Source organism: Peromyscus eremicus, chromosome 23 (assembly GCF_949786415.1).
Source record: "Peromyscus eremicus chromosome 23, PerEre_H2_v1, whole genome shotgun sequence".
NCBI lineage: Eukaryota > Metazoa > Chordata > Mammalia > Rodentia > Cricetidae > Peromyscus > Peromyscus eremicus.
The window spans coordinates 27,280,832-27,294,215 of NC_081438.1; the positions used below are offsets into that span (position 1 = coordinate 27,280,832).

General features: G+C 48.9%; 1 protein-coding gene across 1 annotated transcript; it reads right to left on the reverse strand.

Annotated features, from left to right (window-relative positions):
• Positions 1-4,584: 4,584 nt before the first annotated feature.
• On the reverse strand, positions 4,585-9,540 carry LOC131898427 (paired immunoglobulin-like type 2 receptor beta-2). The gene is made up of 4 exons (XM_059249588.1): positions 9,408-9,540; positions 8,706-9,092; positions 6,381-6,570; positions 4,585-4,642 (listed from the first exon to the last, which is right to left on the reverse strand). Exons 1-4 carry the CDS (start codon positions 9,496-9,498, stop codon positions 4,630-4,632), a joined length of 681 nt encoding a protein of 226 aa, XP_059105571.1. The 5' UTR covers positions 9,499-9,540; the 3' UTR covers positions 4,585-4,629.
• Between the last annotated feature and the right edge of the window lie 3,844 nt (positions 9,541-13,384).

Below are 13,384 nucleotides of genomic sequence, written 5' to 3' on the forward strand. Positions count from 1 at the left end.
TGCCGAGGATCAGAGAAGCCCTGGTACATGTCACATGACTGTCACATGGCAGTGGACTGGAATTTGTCCCATAAAGTACCTGCAGTCCTCCACTCCACAATGCTCCATGCATTCTCTGACTTTCCTCAAAGACCAGGGATCTGCTGCTGGGTTCCCAGGAGACGGTTCCCATAAAGCACTTGAGTGACTCCATCTAGCTGTGGCTGTTCTAGAACCTTCTTTGGATGAAGTTGGCAAAGAAGGCTCACAGCAGCAATGTGTCACTCATGACATGTTGCCTGGGACATTTCTGACAGTGGACACACTGCCCCGTGACTAGGGTGGAGGTTGAGTGTGGGGATAGAAGCTTTGGTGACCTCAGGGCTGGTTCTGTAGGAGGGTCATCCTACCCTTCCTCAGACATGGTTCCATCAGTTCTGTGGAAGACAACTTTGTACCAGAGGAAGTGGCATCATTCTCCCTGAGTGACATGTGCAGAGGCGACTTCCCATTTCCTTAGATTCCTGCACTGATTGCCTTCTCCATGCTTCCCTGCAGGGGGCTGTACAGCTGCCTCTGTCACATCTGCTGTCTCTGCCTTCCTCACAGTCCCCACAGTTCCCATGGTCCTCTGATCTCTTGACCTGAGCCAGGCACAAACACTCATGGCCTCACTCCCAGCAGCACATGGACTCATTTCTACATCCATCCGTGCTGCCCTTGGAGACACAGATGCACAGAATCTTTGGGATGAGTTTGTTTCAAATGGTTAGTAAGGAGAGGGAACGGGTCTGTTGTACCCATCAGAAACCACCACACACACACTCCTGTTATTGAATGGTTTCTCATATATCTCAGGCTGGGCCTTGAACTTCCTGTGTAGGCAAAGATAACCTTGAAGTCCTACAGATCCTCCTCTCTGCCCTCGCATATACTGAGGGACATGTGTGTCGCTTTGTGCCTGTTTATCTCCTCCTGGTGATAGAGCCCAGGGTTCTGTGCAGGTAAGCACTCTACCAGATGAACCTTGTCTTTATCCTCAGGGAGGTCTTAGAGGGGGCTCTCCTGGTCTTGACCACTCACCTCCAGGCTTCATTTGTCCTTGCCTTACTGTCTGGGGTCTGTGAAAAAGGTCACTGGATTGCTATGTCTCTGGAGGAAGGGCTGGACCTGATGAGGCTGCCATGTGTCAGGTGTTGGACCCCAGCTTTTTTACACAACAGGCCCTAGTGAGTTCTGTAATATCCCAGCTGCTCCCTGTGCTCAGCCTCACTGCTGCCACCTGCTGGATCCTTAGTCCCAAGTCATGGACTCTGTTCTAGTTTCAAGTCCTCAATTGAATCCCCATAGGGACCTGCTGTGGGATGATTTCTGTCCAGGATGCTGTAATCAGTCTCCTGCAGTGCCAACTCCATTCCTCCAACAGCAGTGACTGGGCCCTGCAGCCATGCTGCTTTCACAGGGGAGGGGCACTTTGTGTGGAAGAGCAGCTTGGGGCTGTGTTGTGCACACATGGGTCTTCTGAACACAAGTGACCATGCGTGTGTCAGACAGCAGTGTGAGAACTTGGCTGCTGCACAGGCTGTAGCACATGTGTGCCCTGTCCCCACAGAATAAAGAAGTAAATGTAATTTAAGGTCTTAAAACCAAAGGTAGGCTAGGCATGATGGTGCATGTCTTTAATTCTAGCATTTAGGAGGCAGAGGGAGAGGCTAGTGGATCTCTGTGAGTTTGAGGCTATCCTGGTCTATATGTTCAATTCTAGGCCAGCAAGTGCTATGTAGTCACCTCTTATCTAAAAACTAAATAAAACAAACAAAACAAACAAAAAACCCCAAAATCAATCAATCAAACAAACAAACAAAAAACCTACAAAAAAAAAATAAAAAACAGAGGTGGATGGTATCCTGATTAACAATGCCTGAGGTTGTCCTCTGGCTTCCACTTACATGAGCACACATTACTTGCACACATATGCACTTGCACAAAGACCCATACAAATCACACAAGGCACCTTTCACAGCTGATCTGCCACCACATGTTTACCCAGTCCTCATCCTGAGTAAACTTGGCCTCCCAGGCATGGCTCTGTGACTCTTCAGACTCCAGTTCCTGACAGTGTCCCCAGATCCAGACTCTGATTTTATACCCAGCTGTGTTTTCCCGTAACAGTGGTGGAGGAGAACAGGCTCATCCCTTCCTATTTCTGTCTGAACCATCCAGTTCCAGAAAGTTCCCTCAAATAACACACAGCGCAAGCTCTGTGTCCTGACCCAGCAGATAACTCATTGATGAAAGTTGTCCATCTGTCTGTCTTTCCTGTCACACCACCTACCCTCCCACTCCTTGATTTCTTTCCCCAGGGACAACATACAGACCCTAGATGGAATCCCAGTGTCATATGTCCAGACTGTGTCCTGAGAAGAGTGGAGGAGATGCTAGAGAGGGTGGAAGGATGGCGGCTGGTGGTGTAGACAGGACACTCAGGCTGCACCTGAGACTTTACATTAGCACAGTTGCCCTGCCCCCATCTGACCTCTTCTTTCTCGCCCAGGATGACATCATCATCTTCATCTCCCTTATGTGCTGCCAACCTCCGCATGAGCACATCCCTACACCGCTGCCCAGGGGAACCCCAAGAAGAGACTCTACAGTGTGTCCTAAAGACCCAGTGAGTGTGGCTGGGCAATCATCTCAGTCACCTACTTTTCTGGTATGAAATCTCCCAGCTTCTGCTGATGCCCAGGGCCAGGAATTGAAACTTATAAATCATTGAGTGGAGGTCACAGAAACTGAGAAATACACAGTTCCTTCTTCAACATTATATATGTTGCATAAAAAACCCAAACACCCAAATACAACAACAACAACAAAACAAACCCGAAAAACTATTTATGGCCACAAAATTAGTCCACCTGAATCCAAATAGAAAAATGGTGACACCTTCAAGTTCTCTGTCTCCATCTGAAAGTGAACAAATGGATGACCTGCCTCCCTGACCTCTCTGTACCATTTAGAGTTTCTGTTGACCTTGTTTTCTGTTTATTTCAAGACAGGGTCTCATGTAGCCCAGGCTGGCCTCAGGCTCAATAGGTGCTAATGAGAGTCTCCAATTCATGATCTTCCTTCACTACCTGTCTATGGCTGGGATTACAGGCATATGCCACCATCCTAGATTAGATGGGCCTGTGAGGAAAGGAAGCCCAACATGGGATCCAGTCAAGCCATGGTCTGTCACCTGAGGAGGAGCGTGGAGGGATTGGGACTATGGCTGAGATGTCAGTGTCCAGAGAGAAGGGGAGAGAGGAACCAGGGTTCTGAGTGTGGACCATGGTCCCTGCCTCTCTCTGTGTCCCTTGTCATGGACACAATTACATCACTCTCTAAGAGGTCTCACATTGGGGGTCAAGAGAGACACTGAGATGTATTGCTGGGAGTAAGATATTTATTAAAAAGTGTTATTATTGATTCAATAGACACAGGAAACAACACAGTAGGGCTCTCAGGACCAGAGACAGACAAATTGACATGTGTCTGATGGGAGGAAATCAGAACCCACATGGCAGAAGTGGAGTTTTTTTTTCTTGTACTTGTCCAAGGACAGGATGTTTCACACACAGGAGTGCAGCCATGCTCCCTGATTCCCAGGCAGGAGGCAGGGAAGCAGGGAGATGCTGCATGTGTGACCACCCCATGATGTAAAGTGACCTCCCTGCTGAGAGATCCTGGTCCCTGGAGTCTGTTAGCTGGGCAAAAACAGATGTCTCAGCAGGTGCCTTTGGGTGACCCTGAGAGGAAGAGGACAATTTTCCAGAGTTAGTTTTCTTCTTTTACCATTTGGGTCCCTAGAAATCAAACCCAGGTTATTGGAATAGGCAGCAGGCCCCTTTTCCCACTGAGCTATCTTGCTGGCTCACACAATTTTTTGTTCAAAGGAACTCACGAACTTTAGATTGACAGCTGTGGAACCTGCATAGGACCAGACTAGACCCTCTGCATACAGGAGACAGTTGTGTAGCTGGGTCTATTTGAGGGGCCCCTGGCAGTGTGATTAGATTATATCCTTAGTGCATGAGCTGACTTTCTGGATCTCATTACTATGGTTGGACACCTTCCTCACCCTTGAGACATAGGGAAGGGGCTTGGTCCTGTCTCAACTGAATGTACCAGGATTTGCTGTCACCTCATGGGAGAACTTACTCTTTTGAAGAGGGGATTAGGTGGGGTCGGGGGAGCAGGAAGGAGGGATGAGAGGGGGAATCTGTGGCTGGTATGCAAAATGAACAAAATATTTTTAAATTTAGAAAATGTTATTATCATGATTTATCCTCTTGGGGTATCTACATTTTTTAAAAAATGATATAGCTCCTGCTGGCTTGGAACTCACCAATTTGGCTGGAGTATCTGGACAGCCAGCCCCATTTTTCTGAAAGGCTCTTGCTTGTCCAGCCAGGAGATTACAATTCCTGCCACCCCACTGGCTTATATGTGGGTTCTCCAGTTCAAGCTCAGGTCCTCCTGCCTATGTGCAAGGCTTTTCTGACTGAATCATCTCTCTGCTCCCTTGCATGCCTCTCATAACAAACTTCCCCACACAGCCCCTCACCTGCTCCTTGCGATGACAGGCTCTCCCCTGGCTGGGGTTCACCTTTAGTCTGCTGGCCTGTAGGAGAAGAAACAGTGTCAGTGTGGCGGCCATGCTGATCCTCCATCTGCCTCTCAGCTCTTCTCTGTGTTAGGACAACATTAGGAGCCCAGGGCAGCAAACAGCTCTGCAGCAGCCATTCAGGGACAGCTCTGAGAGTCACCAGGACCTGAGGACAGTCCTCAGCTGTCCTTCTGCACAGCACAGCCAATCAGAGGACAGCTCTCTTGGTCCTTTGTCCCTTGTCCATGTCCTTCTCCCTCTGCTTCCTTCCCTTGCCTTGAACCCATGTCACCTTCCTGCTTTCCCTGCTCTGCACTCACCCTGCCTCCCTTTTGTCTCCCTGGAAACTGGCTCTCTAGCTTTCCCTGTGAGTGCAGGCTGCTGCCACCCTGCAGGTTCAGTCTCAGGGTTCGAATCCCAGTCAGACTTCTGCTGCCTCTCAGGCTGCTGCTCTCCAGCTCTCAGATGCTGCTCTTACCTATGGGAGGGCTGAGCCCTTCTGAAGACCAGGGGCCACATCTTCAAACCTTGGTTCTGCTCTCTCTATTACACTCCACTCTCTGCTCATCTCTGCTCCTGTCCTGCAACATCTAGTCACCATAGCTTTAAATCTGCTGTGAACACAGTCCACACTTGGCTCTTGTTTTGTGTGAGCACAAGGTCTCAATGAGCCCAGGTTGACCTGCAACTTTCTATGTATCTGCAGATGACCTTGAACTCTGATCCAACTCTCTGTAATTCCCAACGCTGGGGTTAGGGTGTCCCCCACTGTGTCCCATGTTTGTTTTTTAGAATCTTGTTAATTTTAGAAGACCATTTATTTTTATAAAATTCAATTGGGATTTGAATTCAGATTGCATTGATAATTAGAGTGTTTTGCATTGTAAGGACTGAATGTATAAAAAATTTTTTATGCTAATATCCTTACATATTTGAGTATTTCCCTCCTTTTTAAATTTATTTTTCATCAGTATGTACATTGGCATGTGTGTACACATGTATGGATGGTATAGGGGATGCTGGGAGAAATTCGTTATGAGAGGCATGCAAGGGATCTAGAGAGATGATTCCCTCAGGAAAGCCTTGCACACTGGCAGAAGGACCTTGGGTTCTGTCCTGAAGGAGCTTTCACCTATGTTTTTGAGACAGGTCTGTCATTGTCTCCTCACAGATTGGGCAAGGCTGGCAGCACAGTCTGCATCAGGGATCCTACTCTCTCTGCTGTCCTCGTGTGTGCCAGCATTGAAGTGGGTCCTGGCGATGGAACTCATGTCCTTGTGTTCCTGGGTGAGCACTTTACCCACTGATCTATCTCCTGGCTGTTCTGTAACTTCTCAGCACTGTTCTGTTTTTAGGGTACAGATCTTTCACCTCCTTTAGTGCGGCTTCTTCCCAGACATGTTCTTTTCATTTGTGGATTTATTACTCACCATGGTCTTAATTTCTGTTTTAATACCATATCCTCAACTCAAATGGCTCTATTCAAGTGAACAGTTACCCCAGAGGCACATGCATGTCCCTTGAATCCCTTAGCACAGGCTCTGTGATCATCTGCACTTGCTCCTCTGATTTCCAGCTGGGATTCTAAGGAAGGAGGTGCAGATTCAGTCCTGCACCTACATGTTGAGTTCAGCTTCCTTTCTGTCCTTGTGTTCTCTGGACTCTACCCTGTACAAGCTCGTCCTTCTGCATCTCCACAGCTGAGAAAACTCAGAGGGTAAGCTCAGGTGAGAGCCTGTCCTGGACCACTTACCTTTGCTTCCACCAGAGGAAGACCATCAACACATAGACGGGGGTTATGAGCACAGCCGTGGCCACCACCACCCCGACCGTGGCTCCCAGGTTCACAAGTGAAGGATTCCTCTGGTCCTCTGTGTCCTCTAGGCCAGCTGTGGTGACTGCAGAGGTGACCATGGAGGGGCTCTGCATGGTGGTCCTGATGGCTGAGGAGAGATGAGGAGTGAGCAGATCCCCCTGGATGAGGGAGGGATGGGGTGAGTGTCACACCTTGTCTCCTCTGTGGGATGTGGGATGGGGAACAGCTGTTAGAAGTTCACAGAGAGGGAACACATGCTGAAGGCTGAGACTCTAGGAGAACAAGCTCAAATGTCTACTCTCCACCTGTCCTGGAGCTGTGTCCTCAGATCGTCATCTGGTCACAGGAAATACAGTTGTTTTTGTCATAGATGTCGGTAACATGCAGACATGATCCAGTCCACAGAGTGTTGGCTGCTTGTTGCCTCAGAACCTGAGTTTCATCCCTAGTAGTCATATAAAGAGCTGGATCAATTTGTCATGGCCTTTAATCTTAACCCTAGGGGCAAAGGCAGGTGATCTTTGTGAGTTCAAAGCCAGCCTCGTCTATATATAAAGTTTCACACCAAACAAAGTTGAGTGAACTGTAATCCCAGTACTGAGGAAGTGGAGACAGGTATGTCACTGGGGGTCACTGGCCAGCCAGCCTAGTCTACTTTGCAAACTTGAAGCTAGTGAGAGATCCTGTCTCAAAAATAAGGGGATGACAATGAATATGTCCTCTAGGGTCCACATGCCCAGGAAGAAATGTGAACATTCACACACACACACACACACACACACACACACACACACACACACACCTGAATTAACAGATCCACATGTTCACACACAGAAAATAAATAAAGATATATAACAGAAAATATGTAATTTTAGCCATTAGTGTACAGCTCAGTACAGGGAAGAGTGCATTCATTTGCTTTACAAACATCACTAAGGTGAATTTCCACCTTTACTTATTTGGAAACACTAGACCAACAGTTCCCAACCTGTGGCTCGCTACCCCACAGTGGTGAATATAAGAACATCCTGCATATCAATATTCACAATACGATTCATAACAGCAGCAAAATCACAGTTATGAAAATAATTTTGTGATGGGGGGTTCACCACATCATGAGGAACTGCATTAATGGGTCTCTGCATTAGGAAGGTTGAGAATCACTACTCTAGACCCAAGAAACAGCTCCATTCTCTCCCTTCCCTAAGCCCTGGCAGCTGCTGGTTGACATTACATCAGGTCAACAGGGTGGTCATAGAGACTGTGCAGAGAACTGTGCTGTGGGCATTTTCTCACAGGGTGGCTTAATCCAGTCAAGAGCCACTGCTGGCTCAACACTTGGGAGGTAGAGGCAGGCAGATTTCTGTGAGTTCCAGAACAATCAAGGCTAAATGGTGAGACCCTGTCTTATAAAAACCCAAACACCAAAATATAAAAAAAGAGCCACAGAACACGGTTATAACCTACAAGGATATACACAGAGTCTCCCAGCTTCTGTAGGGCCATGTGAAGGTTAACAGTCACACAGTGTTCCACTCTGTGTTCCCAGTTACTTCTGCTGCAGAGGAGAGGCAGGGATCAGAAGACAGAGCAGCCACATCATGAAAATGGGGACGTTATTTCCCAAGAGCCTTGGAGTTTGTGTGGGAGAGGTGAGGGTAAGAAGGCGAGAAAGGAGAGGGGGGTTGGGAATGGAGAGGAGACAAGGGAGTGGGTAGAGAGAGTAGAGAGATGTGTGCTGGGGAGCTAGGAGGGGAAATGGGGGACTGTGGTGCTAGATGGCAGTTGACAGTGGGACTGGAGGACTCAAAAAACATCCAGTGGGCACCTGCTGTTTGTTCTGGGCCTAGGTTGGAACTGTGTGGAGATGCTCCATACAGGGACTCATTGGAGCCCTGCCTCAGGACCAAGTGAGTCAGTTACATCCTGGAGACGTCAATCCACCTCCAGGTCATGTGGACAGTGGAATTGGCCAGGATGGACTGCAGTGTTACTTTGGTTCAGAAAGAGGGTGAACTAGGAGGGAGGGCCCATGCTGTGTTCTACAGAGGGGTGGGGTTCTGTCTTAGCAGAGAATGACAGACAAGGTCAGAGGAGGCAGCAAAGGCTTGTCACAACTACAAGGGAAAGATCCTGTTGGCAGAGGCCTGGGCAGAACCAAGAGAAAGGAATATGAAAGAAACCTCAGAGGCATGGAGCCTGAGGTGACACCTAGGTGACAAGGAAGCCAGAGACATCAAAGCCAAAGCCAGGGTGGCTCACGATGGGTGATGGTCAGTTGAGTCCCAGGAATCGACTGAATAATCTTCATGCCTTCTTTTGTGTTCAGATGAACTCGGCAGAAGTACACTGTCTGGTCCTTCTTCTTCAAGTTTAGGATTCTGAGGACTCCGGCTGTCTGAGGCTGTGTCCAGTTCAGGATGAGCCGGTTCTTGAAATGCTCATGTACGAAAAGGGGGGTGGAGTTGTAGATAAATTCCCCATGGAAGTGCTTCCATCTCCAGAGAATCCTCATCTGTGGATCCTCTGCCAATTCCCCGGGGAAGTAGAAGGTGAAAGGGATCTCGATGGAGCTGCCCTGGACACCAGAGAGGCGGGTTGGTTGTTTGACCCCAAAGGCATTTTCTCTGTTGGATCCTGCAGAGTTTCCTGTGAAGAATGGGGAGAATCTGACCCCTCTACAGGGGATAGAAAGGACAATACAGAATTTCCGACTCTTTACCTACAGATGGGTGTGGGACACAGGGCAGGACTGTCCTTATGTCCCAATGTCCCATATGGACAGGACAGACAAGGAAGGGTTGGGATGGACCCACTCTGAGGATGAGCTCTCTCTTGGGGCACAGAGGACTGGCTGGCTTCTCTAGCAGTGACCTGTCCACATGACAGCCTGCTCTTCCCAGCTCCACTGGCCCCTCCTGTGGTTAAGGCAGAGTCCCTGCTAACAAGGTCCCCACCACTCACCAGCTTGCAGACATGCAGCTGACAGCAGCAGAAGCAGGATCCAAGTCATGATCTGAATCTCTCCAGGAAGTGAGACCAGCAGAGCCACCATGCAGAGAGAAGGACCTGTGAGTGACACTGGGGTGCTCAGGAGTCAGGAAGAATCAGGGTAAAATGACACATGAACCCAGGGCCTTCTCCTGTGGAGGACAGAGTGGGGCAGGACCTCCCCATCTCCACCTCCTTGTGACCAGCAACTTCCTTTATCATTCTGACTTCTTCCTTCCCACGCTGCAGAATTTCCGCCCTGTGGTCACAGACAGGATGGCCATGCCCTTGAGCCCAGGCCTCGCTTTTGACAGGAAGATATGGAACTGACCTCACCATGCCGGGCTCTCCTCTCTTCCACCTTGACCTCCTGTCTTATCCAGTGTTGTCCATTTCCCATGTGGTCTGTAATCACTGTTTCCTCACCTCCAGATTCCTCCACTCCTGTGCTCCTCCTCCTCCTCTTCCTCCTTTGTTTCTCATTGTGTCTCCTCCCACCATACTGGTTGTTTGTCTGTCAGTCGAGTCTGTAACCACCCTGGGCTTCCTGGGTGATCGTCTCCCTCCCCTAGACAGTGACTCCAAACTACTCCAGTTTCTGAAGGAGCCTTTCTACATCCCACCAACCTTCATATACCTCACAAGAGGATGCCAAGGATCAGAGAAGTCCTGGCACATGTCACATGACTGTCACATGCAGGTTGACTGGACTTCGTTCCATCAGGTACTTGTAGTCCTCCACTCCACACAGACTTCAGCCTGCCTGCCCCGTGCAGCCTCTGCACTACCCTCAAAGGTCAGGGATCAGCTGCTGGCTTTCCAGGAGGTTGTTCCCACAAAGCATTTGAGTGACTCTTTCTAGCTGTGGCTGTTCTAGAACCTTCTTTGGATGAAGTTGGCAAAGAAGGCTCAGAGCAGCAATGTGTCACTCATGACATGTTGCCTGGGACGTCTCTGACAGTGGACACACTGCCCTATGACTAGGGTGGAGATGTGAGGGGTGGGGGTAGAGGCTGTGGTGACCTCAGGGCTGGTTCTGTAGGAGGGTCATCCTACCCTTCCTCATGACATGGTTCTATCAGTTCCCTGATGGAAGTCAAGTTTGTACCAGAGGAAGTGGCATCATTCTCCCTAAGTGACATGTGCAGAGGCGACTTCCCATTTCCTTAGATTCCTGCACTGATTGCCTTCTCCATGCTTCCCTGCAGGGGGCTGTACAGCTGCCTCTGTCACATCTGCTGTCCCTGCCTTCCTCACAGTCCCCACAGTTCCCATGGTCCTTTGATCTCTTGACCTGAGCCAGGCACAAACACTCATGGCCTCACTCCCAGCAGCACATGGACTCACTTCTATATCCATCCATGCTGCCCTTGGAGACACAGATGCACAGAGTCTTTGGGATGAGTTTGTTTCAAATGGTTAGTAAGGAGAGGGAACGGGTCTGTTGTATCCATCAGAAACCACCACACACACACTCCTGTTATTGAATGGTTTCTCATATATCTCAGGCTGGGCCTTGAACTTGTTATGTAGGCAAAGATAACCTTGAACTTTTACAGATCCTCCTCTCTGCCCTCGCATATACTGAGGGACATGTGTGTCACTTTGTGCCTGTTTATCTCCTCCTGGTGATAGAGCCCAGGGTTCTGTGCAGGTAAGCACTCTACCAGATGAACCTTGTCTTTATCCTCAGGGAGGTCTTAGAGGGGGCTCTCCTGGTCTTGACCACTCACCTCCAGGCTTCATTTGTCCTTGCCTTACTGTCTGGGGTGTGTGAAAAAGGTCACTGGATTGCTATGTCTCTGGAGGAAGGGCTGGACCTGATGAGGCTGCCATGTGTCAGGTGTTGGACCCCAGCATTGTTACACAACAGGCCCTAGTGAATTCTGTAAGATCCCAGCTGCCCCTGTGCTCAGCCTCACTGCTGCCACCTGCTGGATCCTTAGTTCCAGGTTGTGATCTCTGTTCTAGTTTCAAGTCCTCAGTTGAATCCCCATTGGGACCCTGCTATGGGATGATTTCTGTCCAGGATGCTGTAATCAGTCTCCTGCAGTGCCAACTCCATTCCCCCAACAGCAGTGACTGGGCCCTGCAGCCATGCTGCATTCACAGGGGAGGGGCACTTTCTGTGGAAGAGCAGCTGGGGCTGTGGTGTGCACACATGGGTCTTCTGAACACAAGTGACCATGTGTGTGTCAGACAGCAGTGTGAGAACCTGGTTGCTGCACAGATTATAGCATGTATGTGTCCTGCCCCCACAGAATAAATAAGTAAATGTAATTTAAACTCTTAAAACCAAAGGTAGGCTAGGCATGATGGTGCATGTGTTTAATTCTAGCATTTAGGAGGCAGAGGGAGAGGCTAGTGGATCTCTGTGAATTTGAGGCTATCCTGGTCTATACATTCAATTCTAGGCCAGCAAGTGCTATGTAGTCACCTCTTATCTAAAAACTAAATAAAACAAACAAAACAAACAAAAAACCCCAAAATCAATCAATCAAACAAACAAACAAAAACCTACAAAAAAAAAAAAAAAAAACAAACAGAGGTGGATGGTATCCTGATTAGCAATGCCTGAGGTTGTCCTCTGGCTTCCACTTACATGAGCACACATTGCTTGCACACATATGCACTTGCACAAAGACCCGTACAGATCACACAAGGCACCTTTCACAGCTGATCTGCAATCACACGTTTACCCAGTCCTCATCCTGAGTAAACTTGGCCTTCCAGGCATGGCTCTGTGACTCTTCAGACTCCAGTTCCTGACAGTGTCCCCAGATCCAGACTCTGATTTTATACCCAGCTGTGTTTTCCCGTGACAGTGGTGGAGGAGAACAGGCTCATCCCTTCCTATTTCTGTCTGAACCATCCAGTTCCAGAAACTTCTCTCACATAACACACAGCGCAAGCTCTGTGTGTCCTGACCCAGCAGATAACTCATTGATGAAAGTTGTCCATCTGTCTGTCTTTCCTGTCACACCACCTACCCTCCCACTCCTTGATTTCTCTCCCCAGGGACAACATACAGACCCTAGATGGAATCCCAGTGTCATATGTCCAGACTGTGTCCTGAGGAGAGTGGAGGAGATGCTAGAGAGGGTGGAAGGATGGCGGCTGGTGGTGTAGACAGGACACTCAGGCTGCACCTGAGACTTTACATTAGCACAGTTTCCCCGCCCCCATCTGACCTCTTCTTTCTCGCCCAGGATGACATCATCATCTTCATCTCCCTCATGTGCTGCCAACCTGAGCATGAGCACCTCCATGCACCCTTGCCCAGGGGAACCTCAAGAAGAGACTCTATAGTGTGTCCTAAAGACCCAGTGAGTGTGGCTGGGCAATCATCTCAGTCACCTACTTCTCTGGTATGAAATCTCCCAGCTTCTGCTGATGCCCAAGGCCAGGAACTGAAACTCACAAATCATTGAGTGGAGGTCACAGAAACTGAGAAACACACAGTTCCTTCTTCAACATTATATATGTTGCATAAAAACCCCAAATACCAAATACAACAACAACAACAACAAAACAAACCCGAAAAACTATTTATGGCCACAAAATTAGTCCACCTGAATCCAAATAGAAAAATGGTGACATCTTCAAGTTCTCTGTCTCCATCTGAGAGTGAACAAATGGATGACCTGCCTCCATGACCTCTCTGTACTGTTTAGAGCTTCGGTTGACCTTGTTTTCTCTTTATTTCAAGACAAGGTCTCATGTAGCCCAGGCTGGCCTCAGGCTCACTAGGTGCTAATGAGAGCCTCCAATTCATGATCTTCCTTCACTACCTGTCTATGGCTGGGATTACAGGCATATGCCACCATCCTAGACTAGATGGGCCTGTGAGGAAAGGAAGCCCAACATGGGATCCAGTCAAGCCATGGTCTGTCACCTGAGGAGGAGCGTGGAGGGATTGGGACTATGGCTGAGATGTCAGTGTCCAGGGA